Source organism: Pundamilia nyererei, unplaced genomic scaffold, assembly GCF_000239375.1.
Source record: "Pundamilia nyererei isolate P.nyererei 1_Seehausen unplaced genomic scaffold, PunNye1.0 scaffold00043, whole genome shotgun sequence".
Lineage (NCBI taxonomy): Eukaryota > Metazoa > Chordata > Actinopteri > Cichliformes > Cichlidae > Pundamilia > Pundamilia nyererei.
In genome coordinates this window covers 3,221,332-3,244,874 of record NW_005187444.1, presented here as the reverse complement: position 1 = coordinate 3,244,874, position 23,543 = coordinate 3,221,332, and the positions used below count along the sequence as shown (strand labels likewise).

Here is a 23,543-nt window from a genome sequence, read left to right as displayed (position 1 = left end):
TATCTGATGATGCCTAGTAGAAAACATTTAAGATCAAACTGATCACAAGGATGTGAACATGTGTGTTAAATTTTAAAGAAATTCATTCAGTTGTTGTTGCTGCGGTGGTCTAACTTACTGGGCTGATGCTCTGGTCAGTCTCTTCTCTAAGGCACTGGAAGATGTGCCTGTCAAAGTCTTCTTTCTGCAGTTCAGCAGCTGCTCCTGAACAGGCGTCCAGCATCCTCAATGCCACCTGTAAACACTGCAAACCAGACAGGAGGAGAAAGTTTACGAGGGCAACACTGTCAGCACGGCCTTTAACGAGACACACAGGGTAGAAATTAGCCTCAAAGGGCACAGCATCCTGCCTTTGAAGGCTTGATTTAAGATCAGATCTACAATTCTGTGACTGTATCACTGTATCCAGACGGCTAGCAACCGATTACATCATAGCATGTGTAATGGCTATTAGCTGAGCTGTCATCTAAATGTGAAAAGTAGGGATTTAAATATACATAAAAATTGGTTATTAGCGTTTTTTTTTTAAATTGGTTATGTCTTTAATCGTGAAGGATAGGATGAGATAACATTATGAAAAGAAGAACTCCGTAATTTACATTCTGTTCAAATGGGAGCTCTAAGATTTTTTTCTTCAACCCAATAATGTAATTTTTTTATTTTTAATGAAACTACAGGGCGGGTTTATTACATCATGGCGTTATATCAGAGTAGTAACACTTGGGTCACCTTTAGCAGCATCTCAGAGTCTTCTCTGTACTGAATGAGAGCGGTAACCACAACGGAGGCCAGTATAGGTACGATCATCCTCGAGAGCTTCTTCTTGGACACAACGTAGGTGAGCAGGGTCAGCCCCCAGTAGTGTATCTCTGGAGAGGGCAGGAAATTTAGTGCGAGTGTAGTTATTTGCCTTTAATAAAGTTCTGTTGAGAAAAAGCTTTGTGGTTTTTGTTTTTTGTTTTTCTTCAGGCAGCTAAAGGCAGTAAACACAGATTTAATGAAGTGAACAAAGGGATTAGTTCAGCTATTCCTAAGTGGAAAAACTACACCCCGGATCTCCCTGCAAATCATGTTAAGAGAAAGTTTGGCATTTTTTACAGTGACAAATGTGTACCTCGTTCCTGCGGGAACATTTGTAGTGTATGCAGCACTGTGTCTATCGCCCCCTGCTGGCACAGAAGATCCACCGCACCAGAGCAGTCAGCCAGAGCAGACAGCACCTTCAAACCACATGTTTGAATGGCTGAGCTGCTGATGAACTGTACGCACGTGCATGCATAGAAAGGGAAGAGAGACCAAAATGAATTACAGATAATGCTGCATTAAGTGTTTCTCAAGTGTTGCACACATCTGCATCAGCAGAACGTTAGTAACAAATATAAATGTGGTTATGTACTACTGGCATGGATGAAACATTAATTAGAATAAAAGTTAATGGATATATATCATTTTAGCACACCGTGTAATATATAATGACATAAAACAACTTTCATTAATCTGAGCTTTACTCTTATTCTCTTTTGTCCTTTAGAGTACACTGAAATGCTCAACAGCAGACAGGTTCATGATCTGGGACTCAGTCTACTAAGACTAAGAGAAGTTTCTTGGGTTGTAAAACAAATAAAAATCACATTATCCTTAACATATTTGTCTCAAACGTGAAAGAGCCCCAGTTTGTGAAGAGGAATAGACACAAATCCAGCCTAGGCCATAATCTAGTGTACTTTCTGCGCATCCTAAACACAGACAAATAGGAGGCTTGTGTCAGGAAGCGCATCCAGCATAAAAACCGTCATAAATCCAATATACGGATAAAGCCACTGTGGTGACCCCTTAGAAATAAAACAACAGCCAAAAGTGCCCTGTTTGAATGCTCATTTTGAATGATTATGCCTTCTTTAGCACAAATTATTAAGTTAAATAAACTGCTATTCAGACATTACTCTGCCACAGATGTCACGGCCTTTGGCAACAGAGTTTTTGCTGTTTGTGTTCTTTTAAAACATAATGAAGCACAAAAAACGTATTCAGTTATTAGTCATTGTGTGAAGTCGTGACTTGTTTATCATAAAACACTAAATATGAGACAAATGACTGTTTAGACTTGACAGACGTTCACTTCCTCGATGACATGTGGTGTCTTTTTTCTGGTTTTTACTCTTTTCCGAGGCTGATTCAGTCAGTGTTTATCATCCACACTCAAGCATAAAGACGGACATTTTCAACGTCCATACCAATATGAAAACTGAGAACAGTGTGTGAATGTGAGAGTGAGTGAATAGTGGCATTGTAAAGCGCTTTGGGTGCCTTGAAAAGTGCTATATAAATCCAATCTATTATTGTTATTAAATCTTTTCAGAAATGCAATCACAATCCTTCTGATCTTCTAGTTGCAGAACAGGCTACGATGCAGTTTATAAAACGAATGGGTGAACTGTCGTTTCATTCAGGCGCTCTGCAGCCTGAATAATTTTCTCTTTATTGAAAAAAAATCTCTTAAAAATAAAACCCGATTAGAATCTCCAATTGGGCATTTCAAAACAAAACCAAAATGCTCAAAATGTTGAAAAAGTGTGTGTTGCCCATACCCTGTTGAGAGCTTCCAGGTAGAGGACGTGAGCTCCTTCCACCACACACTGGTTTTTCAGGACCTTCAGAGACACGTCGGCCATGTCGGGATCTGCGACCGAGTTGCCGTGCTCCCTTAAACTCCTGTCTGAGAAGGAAACGAGTGAGGACAAGGACATGAGTAAACACGGACCCTCAGACACAACCGAAATTTTTTTTTTTTTTTTAAATATCACAGGGCATAAGGATTACAAGGAATCTGTCTATTGTTTTTTCTCGTATTCATACAAACTGAGCCAGGCTACTTGCCAAAAAGGACTTACAATAGATACACACTTGTTTGCCAAGCAATCAAATACAATGAACCATGCACGTTCGTCATATAAAGGTCTTACCGCCTTTGCATAACTGCAATGTGAAACCAAAATGAACTGGATCAGATATACACAACAGAACAAAAACAGGAACCGTGGTTTAGACTCTCAGATGTGAAAAGTCCCTTAAATTAAAGAGCACATGTAGCAAAATTCCATAACAAAAATAGCTGATATGCTCTGAGGGCTGCAAAATTAGCGAATAGATGCGATTTCCTCATTATGAGCAGCTCATTTCACCTTACACTGTGACTAAGTACTAGTCAAAATAATACTCATAAATGATATTCTCCATCTTCCTCTGGGACGAAGCTTAGTGCGGTAAAGAAGCTGCCCTGTTGGAGAAGATGGGAAATAAAACTTTACTTGTGCGCCATTAACTTTTGTTTGGCAGGTCACCTCTGCGCACAAACACCACACAAAGAACACGTAGCTGCTGGGAACGGAAGTGAGAAAAGAAAACAAGAGCGTACCCGGGCAAAGGAAGACCAAGCTGGCTTGCAGAGCCTCCAGCTGAACCTCGGGATTAAAGTTATGAAACTTCATGGTGCTGAGGATCTGGTTCATGGCCATGGTCAACTCATCCAGACTGGCGGCCCTACAAATACAGGGAGACTAGCTTCAAAGCTTGTGAGAAACACTAAATGCTCTCCTCAGTGTGTCTGAATTTTTTCATCGTAGAATGTGAACCGTCTTCGTTCGCACCTTCCCTGGAACAGCAGGTTTAACAGTTTGCAGGCACTGATGGAAACCTCGGCTGAGTCTGAATGTCTCTTCATCATCTCCACCAAATTCACATGAAGGCCACTTGACAGCAGCAAAGAGCGCATCTTACCTGCGAACAAAGCAAACCGGTTACCGTGGCAACAGCCAAAACAGCAGTGTTTTTATATTATATAGAGATATATACATAGCATCTGTAGCATAAGCTTTTATTACAGGCTGCAGGCGGCAGTTTCAGCACAGACAAACAAACAGATGTTGATCATAACTGCATCTCTGCACACCGTGTGGAAACGTGAGACTCACTGTTGTTTGCGATGAGTGTGGCGATGGCGCTGGTAGCAGCGTTAAACACATTGGGAGACGCAAAGTGAAGCAGCATGGCCGCCATCAGCTGTCTATAAACAGGAGTCCTGTGGAGCAAATACCCAAACGCCATCATTACATTCAGTTCTCGCACAGATTCAACGGCTATGAACGCACGTGTGGAGATGTCACTGTGTCACCTTTCATCCTGCTCTTCTTCTAGATGGTTCAGTGCAGCTCCGTGCAGAAACAGACTGTGAATGGCCCAGCACGCAGCTTCCTGAGACGGTACAAGTGATTTTTAAATAGGTTCAAGTCTTCAGGAGTACCATGTAAAACTCGAGAGCCAAACGTTAGACAGACCTGAACATCTGGCTCATCTGCGTGGAGCTCCAGTGCAGTAAAGCATTCCCTCATCCAGCTCAGCTCCATGTCCTCCACCTGCCCGTTACCCCTGTTCTCCTCCTCCTCTCCTTCCTCCAGACCCTGCTCGGCCACCGCTTTGTTCTGCACGATGGTTGCAGCTAACAAAAAGGACAAAGTCTGTGTCAATCACTGTGTCATTTCTGCAGAATGGAGAAAGGTCAAGAGACAGTTGCATTTTAGTATCATCTGGTTTTTACCACAAAGCTTGGCAACTGCTTTGGGTTATTCGTCTGCGTCTACATCTGCTTAAAAACAGATGCAGGGCTTGAAGACTTTAGTGAAATAACTAAGCAAACATCACGGTTATATGGAAAATGTGCTGCTTCTGAACTCCAATATTTCAAAAAATGTGCAACATCACTATATATTGATGTTGAGTTTAAGACCATCACACGTCCATTAAATATAGTTTGTGAATGTGGGTCCTCACTGAGGTTAGCCAGGCAGGACAGAGCAGCGGCTTGCAGCTTGGGGTTGTTAGGGAAAGTCTGACAGGCTCTGACTGCGACTCTGTGGACACCATTCCTCACCAGGATGTCGTTGTAACTCTCTGCAAGACACCATAAGCCGAGCACCCAGAATTAATACTCTGATTACTCTCCTCAATCTTCATCTGTCGTCTGAAAAAACACGTTAGTTTATCCGAACGAATGAAATCCAAACACTGCTGTGTTGACAGTGAGGATTCAACAAACAGTGTTATCATTACTAGTGTTATTCATGAGTTATTTATTAACTGTACATCTGAGAGTTGGACCCATTTAACACTGTTTTTTAAATTTTATTTAGTTTGTATAGTTAGCAACAATGATACTTAATAATGTTCACTGTTGGCTCAGAAATTGGTATAGATAGATAGGTAATGTTTCTACAGTCGGCAGGTGGGACAGTGGAAGTTCCAGATGCTCGAGTTACCACTCTGTTTAGTTCTGCTCTCACTCTTCATTTACTTTTACTTTCACTTTCGTCAGCTGTGCCGTTTAATTGAGGCACAAAAACTGCTGATAAAACAACAGCAAACAAAACAGTGTGTGGGAGAATGAGCTCAGCGATCACTGAGAAATGTTACTGAAAGACTAATTTACCTAATTAACCAGTATATAATATAGTATGTAAAATGTCTACGTGGATGTAACTCAAAAGTCTTATGAGTCTAATTCAATAGCTCTTATCAGCTATGATAATACACAAATTAATATTCTGCATTTGAAGTGAAACACAAAAGTGCACAAAACAAATCTGCATCCACAAAAACAATGTCAGTACTAAAATACATTAGAGGAAGAAGAAGGCCATAAAAATATGATTAAAGTATGATTCTTCTCCTTTTCCACTCGCTCTGACCTGAAGTAAACCTTTTGAACAGGCAGCAGGCCTTCTCCTGCAGCTCCTCCACCTCAGGGAAAGCATCCATGGCAGCGATGATGGTGCTGTAGCACCGAGTGCCCCCTGACATCAACACCTCCACGTTACTGCCTGCAAAAGACAAGTACGCAACTCCACCTGAGTCTTTGAGTACTGCTGAATTACAAATAGCACAAAACTGTAATGAGTAGTATAAGACACTTACATACTAGCTATAAATAAGATTTACATACTCGACCAACAACAAAATTATTTAATTTTTTTTTTACATATTCCATACAGAAATCATTCAGATCTGAATCAGCTCAAAATTAGATTATGCATAAAAGTAACGCACCATCTTCTGTACAGTCCTGCGTATTTCAGAGAACATCTCTGAAGTGCGATCGGTTCATTTCTCTCTCAAAAATATTAACTGCAGCTTCTCAATACAAGCCAAGAATAACTGAAATGGCTGAGATGGGAGCATAGCTGATCTTCCACTTCACTCTAAGAGTAGTAGATGGAGTAGCTTAAAGTACATCTACTTATAAGTCATATTTATAAAAGTTACTGAATGAGTTACGGCCCTTCCAGGCTCATTTGTGATGTTGCCTAATCTCCCCTGCCTTACAGCAGGTACGACAATTTGCAGCTGACTCCACTTAATCAGGTTAAGGATTATTTAAGTTTAATCATTAATACATATTTTGTTCCTATTTTCAGCTCTTTGTCCTTTTTTTGACTCACTCGGACTGTTACTGGTACTTTCCACCATTCTCCTGGACTTCCTGGCAGCATAACAAAAGTCTCTTTTAAACAGTGTTATCTTTGCAGAACTTGCTCTCCAGGCAGCAGTGAGTGCCTGCTTTTAAAGAGTGCAACCTCTGGGTTTATTGCAATGACCAAAATAAAAGAAATCCCAATTAGAAGCTACTGTTAATGTTAAGTGCTTTTTAAGTTGAAGATAAAGTAAAATATCTCATCAATATCAGAGAAAATACCAAAAATAGTGATCAACTTTAAAATCCTTTGGTAAATTTTCATTTTAAATTAAATATATCGACTTCCCGTATAAGACACAATACATGATCGTTAATTCTTGGTGTTACAGATTAAACAGATAAGGGGCCGTAATAAAGTTGGACAGCAAATGCCCTCGATCTGTTCTGGCCTCCTAACTCACACCATTTTAAATTATGGATAACTCTTTGGAAGATGCCATAAGAAATAACAATATTAATAATAGTAATGCAGTCCTTGTAATCCTAAAAACAGGATTCTGACTTCCCACATCCTGATAATTAAAATAAATTTCATGGAACTGTAGGAAGCCTCCAATTCAATTATCTGCTGCATTCGTAACATGTTTGACTGGGAAATATACTTCAGAGAGTCTTCACTGAATGAGCTGCTATGTTTTCTCACAATGACAATTTGATGTTTTGCTTTCCAAACATGCACGGCTATCCTGTCCCACAAGTTCTCAGAAGGACACTTATTTTACTCCTATTTAATGGCATTAGAGGGATAATGGAAATTAAATCAAGAGTCCCTAAAAAGCATTGCAGTGACATCACGGTCTGGTGGTCCGTCTACAAATGGACCATGCGAGGTTTTATGAGCTTGTTTCATAACCTGTGTTTGTTACCACTGTGACTTCAGCAAAGCAAAAAGAAGATGAGATTAGCCGAGGGAAACCACACAGCCACACACAAAGGACAACTACACCAAATCTCTCTATTCAAACTAAGACTCAGCTACACAGATCAGGCATAACGTTTTATAAGAACCAACACACAGCACTTTTTTTGGATTGTGCAGTAAGAATAACACGGGTTTTTTTTCTTTACTCTATGGCCATCATAAAGATCACTGTGATGTCATCAGGACTTACCAGGGTGAGTCAGAGGAAGCAGCACTTTTAAAGCCTGCAGCTGCATCTCCCAGTAGTCCGGAAACCTCTGGAGAGCTGCCAGAACCACAGCGTGATCCTGGTTCTCCACAAACTCCACAAGGTGCTCATCGCTGACTGCAAACACAGACGCAGTAAAGATATACGGCTGCTGTTCACCAACACACAGAAGAAAATGTTAATGTGAAGCTAACAAAAAGCTCAATTAGACATGCTGCATCGATGACTATATGCCAAAAGTTGTGTTGCAAATGTACACAAGCTAATCTTCAGTAACATTCGACATTAAAATAGAAGTACATAGATGTATCTGTATGTTCTTTTTCTTTTTTTGTTAACTTTATTCAAGGTTTTATTCTTCTGTGCACCATGTTTCTCTTTTGTCATGTCTCCATTAATATGTATAAACAAGCTAACATGTCAACATCCTCACATTAGCACATTAGTAATTGAATACGGTGACATTATGTGATTGAAACTGCAGGATGTGTGCTCTTCTGCATTGATTATTAGATTAATAAGTAGCTGAACAGGTGTACCTTAAGAAGTGTAGACTGACTAAAAGTAAACAAATTCTGGTAAGAATTCAGAAACACTGCAAGAAATACACAGAAATGCAAAATCACAGTGAGATTTATGAAAGGTGTGTCCCAAAAAGCAGTGACGATGATGATGTAAGAGAGAAGCCTGCATCACTAAGGCAAATAAGAACGAGAAAGTCCAACTGAAGAAACGTAAGCAGGAAGACAGGAAAGGCACAACTTTACAAAGTGTTTCCTCGAGAATTTAACGGGTTAAAATAGCAAGTGTTAAATACCATTCCCCCCAGGACTCTCGCTGCGGCTCTTTATTTCACTTTTCTTTAGGCATTCACATTCCGACTTGGAACCACCCTCAGGTCACAAAGACAATGGCCGCACGCTGTATTTAACAAGCATTACACTCGCATGACGTAGAGCATAGTTGTTAAATTAGTTTAATCTCTTTTCTAAAATAAAAGTCAGGCAGTGTCACTGATCAGTGTAAGACACATACCAAGCTAGAAACACAAAGACAGTGTAGACCACACATTTAAGTTCATAATAAATCCACATGCTACGAGGTTGGAGTGTGTATCTACCCACCTTCCTCCAGAAGTAGCTGCAGAGCTGTGCAGCCTTGGAGTTGCACTTCTTCGCTTGTAGGAAACGCCTTCATGGCGTACACCACAAGGCCAAACACGTCCTCCTCCTCATCCAGTAGCAGCAGAGGAATCTTGGCTATGTATGAGAGATAAAATGTCAAGTACAATGAATATCTGTTTGCAGCCATTCACCAAACTGAGATTATTTTCTGCTTCGATTATCTTATCCGAGCCTCTCGTTAAACTCCCCGTCTTGTTTTATACCCAACCAGCTCAAACAAAAAGCTAAAACCCTAAACCTGCAGATTAAAAACATTTCAGAATTTTTACTCTATTGACCGCTCCTCTTATTACAATGTATGGGTTAGCTATGTTATCAGAAAATGTTTTTTTTTTCATGAATGCATGTTGGATAAGTGGTGAAATTCTTCTGACAAGCACAGATATTATTATTAGATTATACAAACATTTTTAGAAGCAGGAAATATTTGTTCCATTGTTGCTGGGTATGCAAATGCTTGAATTAGCTGAAACTCTGCATTTCTAAGAAGCCTCAAATCACTCAGCTACACATCAGAGTAGAAAGGAGTGTGACCGTGCAGGCAAACAAATCACTGAAAGAAAAACAAGGTGGTTAACTTGCTCACATTAAAGAGTCTTAAATGACAAATAAGGCTTTTGCAGTGCCATCTGTAGCAGGAAGGATCTTCGGCGTATTCATACCTGATCTGAGCAGCAGGGCCAAGGCTCTGAGTGCAACCATGGTCACTCGACAATCTGCGCTGTACTGAGATAGCACCTTAAGGATCTGCCTGAAAAACATACAACAAGCAAAAACTTCACCAAAGCTGTCGCCAAATAGATTTGGTCATTTTTTTCATCTCCATTGAAAGACCAAACCTTTGCAAAAATTAACTGAATTAAAACTTATTTTATGATATATATTGTTTTAACTACTTCACCCTAAATACTAACTTGATCATTTGATTATTAAATGAAAAATGGCTGTCTGTTGTGTTATTCTAAAATTGTGTAAGCATTGCCGCTAACACAAATGCCTGACATGGAGAATTAATTAATTAATAGAAATTGGCACGTGTAAATAGGGTCATAGCAGCTAAAGCTGGTGTCAAATAATCTGAATCAAATTCTATAAACTTGATTCTATAAACCTAAAAGGAAATGTGCCTCAGATTCAAAGAAATTCAATTCAGTATGGTCCACATTCATTTTTCTAAAATCAGAATTGAGAATTTTACTAAAGTGGAGTAAAAATTGAAGGGGTTAGTCTCCTTTTTGCCTCGAGATTTACCATGACTCGAATCTCCTATTCGACCACATCCCAGAGGAGCCCTACCAGACTGAGAACTGGTGACTGTGGAGGTCATTTAAAGGTCAGCATAGGCATTGTCATGTTCAAGAAACCAGATCTTATACATGGTGCACAGTTGTGTTAAAAATGATGGATACACTGGTCATAAAGGGATGAACATGATCAGCAACTATACTCTGTTACGCTGTGGCTTTTTAATGACGTTTAGTTGGTTCTGTTGGTACCATTTCGTCACTATCAGCCTGAACACTTGCTACAAGGCAGGATGGATCCATGCATTCATGCAGTTTATCCCAAACTCTGACCCTCACATTTGAACATCACAACAGAAATCAAGCCACATGAGAGCAGGTAACGTTTTTCCAGTTTTTCTGTCGTCCAATTTTGACGAGACTGTTTGAACCGTAGCATTAGTTTCCTGTTCTTGGTTGACAGGAGTGACACCCAGTGTGGTCTGCTGCCCCTGTAGCTGTTTCAATGATCAACATGTTGTGCATCTCTGCTGTGCATCTCAGAGGAACATTCAGAGATGTTCTACTGCAAAACTTGATAGTGACAAGTGGTTATTGGAGTTACTGTTGCCTTACTATAAAGTCTGACTATTGTCCTCTGACCTCTGGTATCAACGAGGGGTTTTTGCCCACAGAACTGCCGTTCACTGGACATTTTCTCTTTGAACCACTCTCTGTAAACCCTAGAGATTGTTCTGAGGGGAAAAACCCAGCAGTTTATGAATTACTCAGCCCAGCCCATCTGGAACCAACTGCAACAACACGCAACGTTCAAATTCACTCCAATCACCTTTCCTCCCAAAATTAATGCTTGGTTTGAACTTGAGCAGGTTGTCTTGACCACGCCTATATGTTTCATGTACCTTCGTGTGGCATGAGCCATCATGATAGTCATTCATTTAAATGAGTGGTGCTGCATAAAGCCCACAGCTGCCAGAGAGTCTTCACTTACTGGTGCACTCCCTCTACCTCCCACTCTTGGGCTTCATCCAAAGGTCTGGTTAGCTGGTCCAGTGTAGTGGGGCATATTTCAATCAGCTGACACAGCAATGACCAGCCAACCTGTGAAAAGGAAGAACAAACAATTTATTAAAATGACGGGAATGAGTCATTACAATAAACCGATGAAAAGTAATGATTCTGATCTCAAGCATACACATTACAGTACTGAGAAAATATGAATCTTACAATCTAGCTTTCAGTTTGCTTCAATATGTAGTCTTACCTCTGATAATTAGCATTACACAGCAGTCACAAGACATGCTAGATTTTGTGTAGGCGCGTCAGTCCACAGATGATTTTGTCAACAACAAAGAGCGAGTGATGCTGCTGAACACACCTCACCTTACCTCACACAGATAGCACCACCTGCCATTATAATGGCTCATTTTCGTTGGGTCATTCATTACCTGCTGGACTCCTCTGCTGCTGATGTGGGTAGACAGAACCAGCACGAGGGGCACGTGGACATCTTTGTCTTCAAACAGTTCAGCTGCTGCAGCATGGAACAAGAGATAAGAAGACACGATGAGTCCCATTAGTTTTGAATAAAGTGACTGGGTCTTTTACCCTCATTCCTGTTTTTAAATGTGCATAACAAGGCAGCATTACAGCAGGACTTTACTGTGCAGGTACAAGTCTGTGCTTAAAATCTACTAATCTAAGTAAATCTCATTTTAAATTTGATTTCAGGTAACTTGAATGTGTTTTCACGCCTAGTCTTAAGTAAACTATAATGGCCTTAGTATGACCCCAAAGACATTATGTTTTGTATTTAAGATAAGATATGCTTTATTTATCGCCAAAACTGGGAAATTACTCTGTGAAAACAGCTAAATCATTAACCTGCTGTATAACAAACCTTAAAGTAGGACATATGAACAAAGAAATACAGCATCAATAGACTAGAAGATGGAAGGATGGAAGGGAAAAAATGCACAAAAGGAGCAGAGTTTTTGTTTGTTTTTTTAAAGAGCTCAGTGAATTACATTGTGGTCTGAAATAAATAAAACCATAAAAACGATCATGCAAAATTATTGAATGCCATATCACATTTCACACTGGGCAAATACTACTTGATTTTTTTTAATCTGACCTAATTCTCATAAGGCAATGCAAAAATGCCAAAAGGAAATGATGGCTGTTTATGAGCAGCGTGATGATGCACACGCTGAAACAATGTGCTTCCTACCATAGTCGGTGTGCGCCAGGAAAAGCAGATCCTGGATGATTTGAATCAGCGTGCACAGTTGCCTGTCTTCCTGGGGAGTTTTCAGCCTCACCAAAAGTTTTTTCAGCCTTTCTTCCAGCTCCTCTTTGTTAACCATGGTCTTTAAAGCGCCCTGTTCCAGCTGACGACGACTTGACGTGCATTGAAATCAATCACTGCGCTCTCTCTGAACCGACAACGGCCTTCGAGCGGCCACACTGAGCGCAGCGTTAGCGTATAAATAACTCACTGAAAATCCACTGTAGTTACTCATGTCTTTACAAATCATTACTGAATTGCTGTGTTGCATAATAATACAGTAGCTACAGAAAGCTATAAGTGGCTGTTGCTACAAGGGAAGCGGTCAGTGTCGCGGAGTTTCGGTTCCGACATCACAGTCCTCGGCTAACTTTCCTGTGGCAGAGAATAAGTTCCTCTTTGCGGAGTCGGTGACTTTATGTTGCTTGGATGTGAAAACGAAGCGAGTCCTCTCTGAAAGGCGTGTTCCTGCTTTCCTACGATCGCATCATATGACTGCAGGCAGTAAAAACTCCCCGCTTACAGAAGAGGAAGCTGAAAATAGAGTCAGAGAGAATCCGACTTTCTCTCTGACAGCGGAAGCGAGTCAGACAGAGAGCCAAGTCAACGGCACTTACGTTACCCCCCAACGGGTTTTTTGTTGTTTTGTTGTTTACTTCAAGCTACACTTTTACAGGCTAACGAGTGGCTTGAGTTAGCCCTCCCACTCTGCGTCTAATGCCAGTTGCTGATTTACAGATTTACAACAATGCAGCTTGACCTGGTACTGACATTTGCTGTGTATGATGGAGGAAAATTCCCACACTAAAGCAAACTCTAAAATAGTTTTTAAATTATTTCAGTTAATCTCTAAATTAGGTGTCCTCCCAAAGTAATCACCCCTGTATACTAGAAGTGGCGGATCGATACCAAAGCTTGTATTGGTATTGAATCGATGATAGGTAATATGATCGATATTTTGTTTTTCTAATGCTGTGTTCCTGAATAAGTCGGAAGTTCCGAGCTCCCGGTCAGAAATATTTTGTGGAATGCCCCCTCAACTCAAAAATCCCACCACAGCAGCAGCCTCACATAGAATTAACAATACTAGATGGCATCACTGAACGTAAACAACAGTAAAACTGTGCACTTTTAATCTGTACTGCCACTGTTGTCTAGTTGTGACTCAATAAAGTCATAGTAGAGAAATTCCTACAGGCATTGCTGTTTGCAGTGTTTTCATTTACAGCTATAAATATCTGGACACCAGGTGCACCTAAGTCATGTGACTCCACAGCAACAAACCACAGGGAGGAGGAGGTGAGGGTGGAGCAAAGGGTGGCTGGCTGCTTTTTCATGAAACAGGAGCAATATCAATGCTGGGATCAGTACTTTCAATATTTGTATCAATGCACGTATCTGTTAGAGTTACACTGTATTGCTGTTTTTTTGCAATATGATTTGGCTTCCAAAGTAAAAGCTTTCTCAGTGTTGCTTTGTACCTAATGTGCAAAATTGGAAACAGTTTGGTCAGAATATTTTAGCATCCGCTTGGCTTGCTGCCTGTAAGTTGGAGTTTTTCCTGGGTTTGTTCCCTGCACCTTTGAATTGGAGAATGGGTCCTGGCTGTCGTCTGCGCCTGTGCACCAAACGATGGTTCAGAGTACCTGGCCTTCTTGGAGCCTCTAGGTGGTGTGCCTGAGGATGCTGTCGTCTTACTGGGAGACTTCAACGCTCATGTGAGCAACAACAGTGAGACCCGCAGGCGCGTGATTGGGAGGAACAGCCTGCCAGATGTGAACCAAAGCAATGTTCTATTACTAGACTTCTGTGCAAACCACAAATTGTCCATAACAAACACCATGTTCAAACAAAAGGGCGTCTATAATTGCACATGGCAATAAGAGACCCTAGGCTGCAGGTCGATGATCAATTTTGTATCATCAGATCTGCGGCCATATGTTCTGGATACTTGTGTGAAGAGAGGTGCTGAGCTCTCAATTGATCACCTGATCCAAGTCATGTGGCGGGGGAGGATGCTGGACAGACTTGGGGCGCCTAAAGGTATAGTAAGGCGGCGACCTCCAGCTCGCACTGTAGCAGTTCGCAGCTGAGTGTAAAGTGGCAGGAATGAGAATCGGCTCCAAGTCTGAGGCCATGGTCCTCAGCTGGAAAAGGATGTTGTGCCCACTCCGGGTCAGGGATGAGTTACGGTCCCAAGTGGAGGAGTTTAAGCAGCTCAGAGTCTTGTTGATGACTGCTGGGTGTGGAAGATAAACAGACAGATTTATGCTGTGGCTACAATGATGCGGTTGCTGCTGAGTGTAAAAGCAAAGTTCTTGATTTAGCTGGTTGAGCTACGTCCTTACCCTCACCTATGGTCCTGAGCTTTGGGTAAGATAAGATAAGATAACCTTTATTAGTCCCACACGTGGGAAATTTGTTTTGTCACAGCAGGAAGTGGACAGTGCAAAAGTTATGAGGCAAAAATTAGGATACAATAAGAATAAATACAGTACACAACTGTACAGGATAGAATAAATAAAATACTATATACAGTGGAATAAAATAAAATAAATATACAATAAGATAAAAATAGAATACAAATACAAATGCTATATGCAACTGAGTAAAAATACAACGATGACAGAAAGGATTATTGCACTTAGTGTTATTGCATATGTATGGATGTGTGTGTTTGATCAGTTAAAGTCTTTATTATGGAGTCTGACAGCAGTGGGGAGGAAAGACCTGCGAAATCTCTCCGTCCCACACTGTGGGTGCCGCAGTCTCCCACTGAAGGAGCTGCTCAGTGCTGTCACAGTCTGCTGCATGGGGTGGGAGATGTTGTCCAACAGGGATGACAGCTTAGCCACCGTTCTCCTGTCACTCACCACCTCCACTGGGTCCAGAGGGCATCCAAGAACAGAGCTGGCCCTTCGGATCACCCTGTTCAGTCTCTTCCTGTCCCCAGCAGAGATGCTGCCGCCCCAGCAGACCACACCATAAAAGATAGCAGAAGCCACAACAGAGTCATAGAAGGTCTTCAGGAGTGGGCCCTCCACTCCAAATGACCTGAGTCTCCGCAGCAGGTACAGCCTGCTCTGCCCTTTCCTGTAGAGGGCGTCTGAGTTATGAGTCCAGTCCAGTCTATTGTTCAGATGAACACCAAGGTACCTGTAGCTGTCCACAGCCTCAATGTCCATACCTTGGATGTTCAGTGGTTGCAGTGGAGAATGCTTGTGCCTGCGGAAGTCTACCACCAGTTCCTTGGTTTTACTGGCGTTGATCTGGAGGTAGTTCAGCTGGCACCAGTCCACAAAGTCTTGGGTCAGTCCTCTGTACTCCCTGTCGTCCCCATCAGTGATGAGGCCGACTATTGCAGAGTCATCAGAGAACTTCTGCAGGAAGCACTGGGTGGAATTGTGGGAGAAGTCTGCAGTGTAGATGGTGAAGAGGAACGGAGCCAGAACCGTTCCCTGTGGGGCCCCCGTACTGCAGACGACCCTGTCCGACACACAACCCTGAGTCCTCACATACTGTGGTCGGTCGGTGAGGTAGTCCAAAATCCAGGTAGTAGTGACCAAAAGATTGAGATCACAGATACAAGAGGCAGAAATTAGCTTTCTCTGAAGGGTGGCTGGCCTGCGAATGCCTTGGTGTTCCTTGGGATAAGCTGGAGGAGAAGGCTGGTGAGAGGGAGGTCAAGGCTTCTCTCCTTAGGCTGCTGCCCCTGCAACCTGGCCCCAAATAAGGAGAAGAAGATGGATGGATGGGTAGACTGATGGATGGATATGGGATCATTTCAACAGGTTGCTCTCCAGTGAATTCTATTGAAAATGTAGCTGCATGGAACAGACTGCAGCATTGTAAATAATAATTTCTTTATGCAGTTTAACTTACCAATGCAAATGATATTGTGGGATTAGTTTCTGATCATGAAAATATAATAATAAAAGCAGCTATGAAAAATATATAGATATATAGAATAAAATATATATTGTTTACCATACTATGCTGTCTACCTTTGCACTTTTTTTGAGATATTGGATGGACCCTTTTCTCCCACAGAGAGGAAAGTAAATGAGTGTGAGGCTTAAAACAAGAAATCATTGATAAAACTATGTTGTTTAAGTTGTATAGCATAAGTACAAAGTATGTTATAGTGTAGGTACTTCCAGTGTCCCTAGAAGCTGTGGTTCAGGTCCAGCTGTTCCCTGGCAAGGAGAGCACCATCTGATTTGAGGATTGGATGACAGTCGGTGAGCACAGAATATCAGCTTGACATAGTGGTCATATCTTATTTTTCCTGTATTCAGCATTGGGTACAACCCCCCAACCACCAGTGATATGCCTAAATAGCTTCACTTTTCAGCCGTTTTTTTTTTTTATCATTCAGAACTATTCCTGAAGACTACTTAAATAAATAAAGAAAAAAAAACTCCGGTTTACTTGTTGTTTAAAGATTGTAGTCATGAAATTTTATTTTAGGACACAAGAATGCTTTGTGCGTTTTAAAGTATACATTAGACCACGGTTTAGATGGGTTTTGCTTTTTGGCCAGTATTTGTATAGCGCTTTACTAGTCCCTAAGGACACCGGGCACACTGGCGCCACCGGGCCCTCTGACCACCACCAGTAGGGAACAGGTGAAGTGTCTTGCCCAAGGACACAATGACTGAGACTGTCCGAGCCGGGGCTCGAACCGGCAACCTTCCGATTACAAGGCGAACGCCCAACTCTTGAGCCACGAGCACCCAACGCTGCACAATTTATATGTAGGAAAGCCCAGTGGAAAACGTGTCTTTATCTGTCAAGTGTCTGTTTGATTAAAAAAAGAATGTTAATCATATTTTGGGGGGTAAAAATACATAAGAAAACAAAAACGAAAGTAGCTAAGCAACAGTTAATATTTACCTTCGCGAAACGTATCCATCTAAATCTGCCCAAACTTACTGATAGCGCATAAAAAAGTGCTCACAGTTGAAATCTTTGCCATGTTTTGTGGCCAGTGCAAATTCCTGCTGCGTTGGCTCATTAATCACGACTACCATAAAAAGAACCAGTTGGGTTACATTTTACAGTTCAAATGGGCGTGTTTACTTTTTTTTTTTCAGGGATAATATCATATGATCCACATAACAGACTTCCTGTTTGTTGAAGAACACATCCACAGCAGCACTGTGCGCTGGAGGAAAGCAGCTTTTTTAGAGGTATGTTTTTTTTTTCACAGATAGTTAAGGTGACCTGACAGGCTAAAGTCCAGTAATGCGACTTATTTGACTTTACTGCAAACAGATGACTTATGGGGACGAGGGGCATAAGGGTCACTTATCATTCCGTACTTTTAGCATTATAAGAATAAATGAAGTAGAAGTTACATTCGGAAATACTCATGAAAGTAATGAAAAATAGATGGGGAAAAGTGATCTGAATGAAAATTGTTCGCTCACATCTCTGCCGAATTTTCGAGTAGACAATACATGTGCTGTCAACTCTGGTTTTACGTGCACAAAAGTCTCCGCTGAGCACAAATTCGTTAAAAATGACATTTTGGATGGAGTTTGGCACGGTGCTGTAGGAAGATCGTAAACTCTCTGTTTGAAAAAAAGAAACAACATTGTTTTTGTAGCCGGGTGGGCACGTGACCTCACGCACAAACATGGCTGCACGCAGAGCAAAGCAGTAGCGCTGTCAGTGGTGAACAAAACATCTAAAGTCAGCTTAAAGTCATCAACCTACACTGTTTAGGCAGCTTTCCCACGACGCGACTCCGAAATATGCGACACAGCAGAATCTGGCGCTCGGTTAACCACAGGAATTAGTCACGACATGTCGTCATCAAAGTTAGCTAGTATAGCTGCTAAATCACGACGTGGTGCTTTCTTTCCTGTTGCTTTTTCGAGCTGGACACCTAAAAACACACCCAAGGTTTGGAATTTAACTTAGAGGTTAGCTGAACGTCTTGCACTGAAAATATTGCTATTATTTTGTTGAGGGGAAAACGACAACAACAAAAAATGATTATGATTTGTAATCTGCTTTAATGGGACATGACTGCATCCATGTACACGTCACCGCCACTTCCTCACAGAAGTATCTCACCTGGCTGATTTAATAAAGTGGTGACCTGCAACCCCTGGTTAGCTTAACCTCTGGTTTCTCCTATGTCCAGCAGCTATGATGAGTACAGCTTGGAGCACATGAGCAACCTCATGGCCAGCAGGAGACAGAAAGCCGGGGATGATGGAGAGCGGAGTCTCATAGGACCTCCATCTAGGCATGTGGATGAGAATCTCCCAGACCGGGATGCCCCCAAGCCGCTTTTTGTCTATTTGTTGGCGTTTTTCTCTGCCTTGGGGGGATTCCTCTTTGGGTATGACACTGGAGTGGTTTCTGGCGCCATGATTCTCCTCAAGAAGGAGATGAACCTGAATGCTCTGTGGCAGGAGCTGCTGGTTTCCAGTACTGTGGGAGCTGCAGCGCTCTCTGCCCTGAGTGGAGGCTACCTGAACGGGTGGCTGGGCCGCAGGATCTGTATCCTTGTGGCCAGCTTTATCTTCACTGTCGGTGGCATCATCTTGAGTCTTGCCCCAGACAAGGTGGTCCTCCTTGTTGGCAGAATTACAGTTGGTTTGGGCATAGGTAAGTTATTTTTATTTAACACTACAGCTTGTATCAAGGTAAAGTCACCATTATGATTTTGCTCCTTATAAGGAACCCTTTGTTTGACTGTCATTATTCAATATTTGCCTTATTCAAACACAGAGCTCTGAATTATACGGCAGAGTTAGGATGTAATATGAATTGTCTGTGGGAATGCATCTGTTGTGCATTAGCATGAAACTGTTCCTCTCCTTGCCTTTAGGCATTGCTTCCATGACTGTTCCTGTGTACATCGCAGAAGTTTCCCCTCCTCACCTGCGAGGTCAGCTGGTCACTATCAATTCCCTCTTTATCACTGGTGGCCAGTTCATTGCCAGTGTGATTGATGGGGCTTTCAGCTACGTGAGACAAGACGGCTGGAGGTACGCAGCTTTGATGCTCTCTCACCTGTGCTAAGGGCTTTAGTTTAGTTTGGTTAAATTTGATTTATCCCTTTTTTACCATTATTTGGATCTTTGCCGTGAATGCCAATAAGGGCACCAGAGTTTTCAGATTCCAAGAAGCTGCATCTTCTCCATGCTTTAGGTACATGTTGGGCCTTTCCTGCCTTCCTTCTGTGCTGCAGTTCTTCGGCTTTATTTTTCTGCCCGAGAGCCCCCGTTGGCTCCTCCAAAAAGGCCGAAGCCTAGAGGCTCATCAGGTTCTCAGCCAGATCAGAGGAGGCCAGAACATTGATGAGGAGTATGACACCATCAGAGCCAGCATTGAGGAAGAAGAGAAAGATTTAAATGGAGGTAAACGATGTCTAGGAAAAGGGAAACATAGCAGGTGTTATGTGCGCGTGCTTAATCACACTGTGTGTTTTCTTTTTTTTTTTTTCCTGGTTATTTTTAGGTGGGCCTGTTATTTTCCGTATCCTCAGGCACTCGCCGACTCGTAGGGCTCTCATCGTTGGTTGTGGGCTCCAGATGTTTCAGCAGTTGTCTGGGATAAACACCGTCATGTAGGCCGACTTTTTGTTTTGTTCAGTTTCAGACCGCATGACAATGCTAACCATTGCTGTAAAACCTCAAGCGCTACATCAGAGCAAGTGTGTTTTCTGTAAATCTGTCCTGTGCTGTATCCTAGGTACTACAGTGCAACCATTGTGCAGATGGCTGGGGTGCGTGATGATAAACAGGCAATATGGTTGGCCGCAGCAACTTCAGCTACCAACTTTGTGTTCACCTTGTTGGGAGTCTGGCTTGTTGAGAAAGTGGGTCGCAGGAAGCTGACCCTGGGCAGTCTTTTAGGTTTGTAATTATAGAGATTACGTGATTGATAGATGCTTTTTTTTTTTTAGTTTGGGGGGGGGTGTTTGTGTTAAGTTAATTTAACACAAATTTGTCACAAATCAAAAATAAAAATATAGAAATGTGTTCTTACTGTAGCCAAGGCCAAAAGTGTTTACAGTGGGCAGGACTGGGGTCATTTTCATGTAAACATCTCTGGGACTTTTGCAACCAGACTGACTTCTAAAGTAAAACTAATGTGTTTTTATGGTAATAGTATTATATTTGGTCAATGATATTATTCAGGTATATGAAAATGAACTGCTTGTTTCTGCAGACACCCCTGCCGTCTTTCTCAGTGTGTTTGTCTCATTATGTTTCCGATGCAGGAACTGGTCTGAGTCTGGCTCTGTTGGCAGTTGGGTTCTTGCTATCTGCCCAGAACTCTCCTCCTATAACCCTCCACCCATTAGACCCCCAAAACTCAACCTGCAGGACATATGGGTAAGAAAAAAAAAATCACACTGCACTAATTTTTATTTGTTTTTGTATTGCAACATAGCATGCAGGCAGTTCGACTTCCTGTCAGTTTACACTATGTTGTCGTTCAACATTTGGTTGTATTATGTATTTTGTGGCTCAGTGGTGATGCTTATCTTGGTATTTCTTCACTGTTGTGACAATGATTTCGCTAACTTTCATTCTTGGAGTGCGTGTATGCATCTCTGGTGATTTTTAACCCCTCACTCTTCCTCCTACCTCCAACAATAGCTGTATTTGCTTAATCTTTAAAAGGCCTGATCTCTGCCGCTCAGTAGATTTGGTGGTGTCTTTTGTGAAAGCTTTTGCCTTCATCTCTGTCCTGCAGGTCTTGTGAAGGCTGCATGCTGGATCCAGATTGTGGATTTTGTTTCCTTGAAAATGGCACCAACGTGTACGACTCTTCCTGTGTTCCTGTCAATCAGTCATCCACGGATCATGCAGCCTGGGGAAGGTCAGATATTTGGGGTCTTTTGTTTTTGTATAAAGGGAAGGTGCATTAGCTCACAAAAAATGTAAAGGTCCGAAAAGATGTTCCAGTGATTTCTTTCTTGGATATGACTGCTAAGTGGATGGATGGAAATATGGATGATATGAAAAGTGCATAAAGAAGTAGTGAAATAATAGTGCTAACAAACTCATGGAAAACCTGCATAATATCATCTCAGCTTAATCACTAATGCAATCATTTTCAAGGTAAAAAACCAAAAAAAACCACAGGGATGTCTTGCAATGCCATCAACAGACATCTTTTACATATATAATGTTAACAAAACACAGAACAGATGCAGATAAAACTCTCCATTATTAACTTGAATGATCCTCTTTGTTGTAAGACAATTGTTAGGGTGGAGTTTTATAGCTTCCTGTCTGTGTCACATTAACAGGATCCAGTGTTATGTCATAGGTGTGGTGATGTGTTGTGTGTTTTAAGCTTGAGTTGCGTATCTGAGAGTGTGAGAGCACGTCTTTTCCTGACCTTCAGTTCATGTGTCTGTGAACATTATTTGAAGGTCCAGTTTTAAAATACTACTAAAAGTAGTACTTAAAGTATTAAAGTATAACTGTCTATGACCTGCACTGTAATAGATTGTTTTTCAAATACTTTTAAGCTAATCTGTGTTATTTACCCCCAAAGTTGAGATGATTAGCTCAATAAAAGGAAAATGAAACAAGTATTCAATCCCAAAATTTAGTAAATCAAAGAAGCAAAATAAGTAAAAATCTAAATGCAATGAAAATAAAGTAAGTAAAACATTTGATAACATTATGTTTAATTAAATAAAATCTAAATGTAAAACAGTAGGGTGGCTTTATGAAGTACAATATGGTTTCTGTTTTTTATTATTATTATTTTTGTTTTTAATCCAGGTGTTCCAATGGAACAGAAGCAAGCGACAATCCAATTTGGGCGTACAACTACTGTCCTTCGTCTTACTCCTGGATTGTTCTTTTTGGCCTCATCCTCTACCTTGCGTTCTTTGCTCCAGGTTTAAAATTAATTTCTTCTTGTTTTTTTTGTATTTGTTTTTATTTTGTTGTTTTAATTATTATTTCTCAGTTCATAGCCATCCCCATCTTATCGCAGCTGAACCTAAACGTGCTGAGTCTATTCCCCTAATTTAGTTTGACTGTGAGGTAACTTGGACAGTATAAATGATGGATATGGCTACTGCGTGACAGTCAGTGAAGTGGCATTATAAAGCTGAGGAGGGAGCACTAGGCCTGACTGTTGCATTGCTGTCTTATTGGCTGAAAACTTGTGATGAACAGCCTGTCGTTCGAATAATAAACCATCTACCGATGAGTCGCCCCATCTGAAAATGACTTTTCTGAAAACACATGATCTCATTTAAAAGTTGCCTTATAAATTCCTTCCTTATAAAAGGCGCTTCCACCTTAGCATCACTTTTCAAACAGTCTGGGTCCATCTTTTATACCAAATCATGTCTATTCAAACATTTGCAAATTCGAAAACAAAATCATCACTTTTTAATGCGTTGTAATGTGACACTAAGAAACGAGTTATGGAAATAGAACAAATTTTCAAGATGTAGGAAAATGCTTCTTCATACTCAACCTCTTTGAATGTTATCAGTGTTATCCTAATCATGAAGGCTAACCAACAGCTAATATGTTGTTGACACATGTCTAATGTGATAAAATAATCCATACAATACATGTTACAGGTATGGGCCCCATGCCTTGGACAGTGAACTCTGAGATCTACCCACTTTGGGCGCGCAGTACTGGCAACGCCTGTTCAGCTGGAGTGAACTGGATCTTCAATGTCTTGGTGTCTCTGACGTTTCTCCATGTTGCAGAGTTTCTTACTTATTATGGTAAGACTGCATTAAGATAGCAGCTAAAGTGTTTTAGGGTATTAAGTAACTGGAAACGCTAAAAGTATAAAACTTAGCAAAAAAAAAGAAAGGGACAGACATTTTTATTGCTGGTTGAGTTGTGGTTAATTGGGTTAAATACTTCTTTAAAAAAAGTTAAAGGATCAGACCTCCAAGGAAAAAATGATATGGACTGGGTAATGCGTTTGGAACGTAAGCATCCCGAGTCGTTTGATGGAAATGAAAATTATTCAAAGACACCTCCTGAAAAAGTGAAAAAAATGATGCGGCAGCCTGGTCCATTTTCCCGATCTTCATTCCAGCTATTCAAAATGGTACTCAGCAGTTTGTACAGCCCTCACCTGCTTGTATGCATGCCTGAGGATCTCAGGATATCACTGAGCTCTTGGACAGTCTGAGGTGCAGCCCAACAA

At 41.3% G+C, this 23,543-nt stretch overlaps 2 protein-coding genes across 9 annotated transcripts in view; one reads left to right on the top strand and one right to left on the bottom strand.

Moving 5' to 3' along the window:
- Positions 1-13,059, bottom strand: part of lrrk2 (leucine-rich repeat kinase 2) — a 30,787-nt gene extending 17,728 nt beyond the window's left edge. Inside the window, exons 1-17 of one of the 3 annotated variants that reach the window (XM_005731546.1) lie at positions 12,315-13,059; positions 11,533-11,618; positions 11,076-11,185; positions 9,503-9,591; positions 8,781-8,915; positions 7,639-7,773; positions 5,742-5,873; positions 4,828-4,947; positions 4,335-4,495; positions 4,172-4,251; positions 3,972-4,078; positions 3,648-3,777; positions 3,416-3,540; positions 2,589-2,716; positions 1,115-1,259; positions 730-869; positions 119-244 (exon numbers count right to left, since the gene is read on the bottom strand). In XM_005731546.1, coding sequence (XP_005731603.1) covers positions 119-244; positions 730-869; positions 1,115-1,259; positions 2,589-2,716; positions 3,416-3,540; positions 3,648-3,777; positions 3,972-4,078; positions 4,172-4,251; positions 4,335-4,495; positions 4,828-4,947; positions 5,742-5,873; positions 7,639-7,773; positions 8,781-8,915; positions 9,503-9,591; positions 11,076-11,185; positions 11,533-11,618; positions 12,315-12,450 — 2,085 coding nt within the window. In that variant the 5' untranslated portion in view covers positions 12,451-13,059. The remainder of the gene's footprint in view (positions 1-118; positions 245-729; positions 870-1,114; positions 1,260-2,588; positions 2,717-3,415; positions 3,541-3,647; positions 3,778-3,971; positions 4,079-4,171; positions 4,252-4,334; positions 4,496-4,827; positions 4,948-5,741; positions 5,874-7,638; positions 7,774-8,780; positions 8,916-9,502; positions 9,592-11,075; positions 11,186-11,532; positions 11,619-12,314) is intronic. The other 2 variants (XM_005731544.1, XM_005731545.1) reach the window with 2 other exon arrangements.
- Positions 13,060-17,490: 4,431 nt separating this feature from the next.
- The window catches only part of LOC102200556 (proton myo-inositol cotransporter-like), an 8,955-nt gene continuing 2,902 nt past the window's right edge, over positions 17,491-23,543 (top strand). For 3 of the 6 annotated variants that reach the window (XM_005731542.1, XM_005731538.1, XM_005731543.1), the window contains exons 1-10: positions 17,491-17,563; positions 18,529-18,995; positions 19,219-19,378; positions 19,542-19,750; positions 19,851-19,959; positions 20,085-20,248; positions 20,617-20,731; positions 21,096-21,221; positions 22,139-22,257; positions 22,957-23,109. In XM_005731542.1, the coding sequence (XP_005731599.1) occupies positions 18,554-18,995; positions 19,219-19,378; positions 19,542-19,750; positions 19,851-19,959; positions 20,085-20,248; positions 20,617-20,731; positions 21,096-21,221; positions 22,139-22,257; positions 22,957-23,109 (1,597 nt within the window). In that variant the 5' untranslated portion in view covers positions 17,491-17,563; positions 18,529-18,553. Of the gene's footprint in view, positions 17,564-18,010; positions 18,282-18,525; positions 18,996-19,218; positions 19,379-19,541; positions 19,751-19,850; positions 19,960-20,084; positions 20,249-20,616; positions 20,732-21,095; positions 21,222-22,138; positions 22,258-22,956; positions 23,110-23,543 lie in introns of those variants that run through there. The other 3 variants (XM_005731539.1, XM_005731540.1, XM_005731541.1) reach the window with 3 other exon arrangements.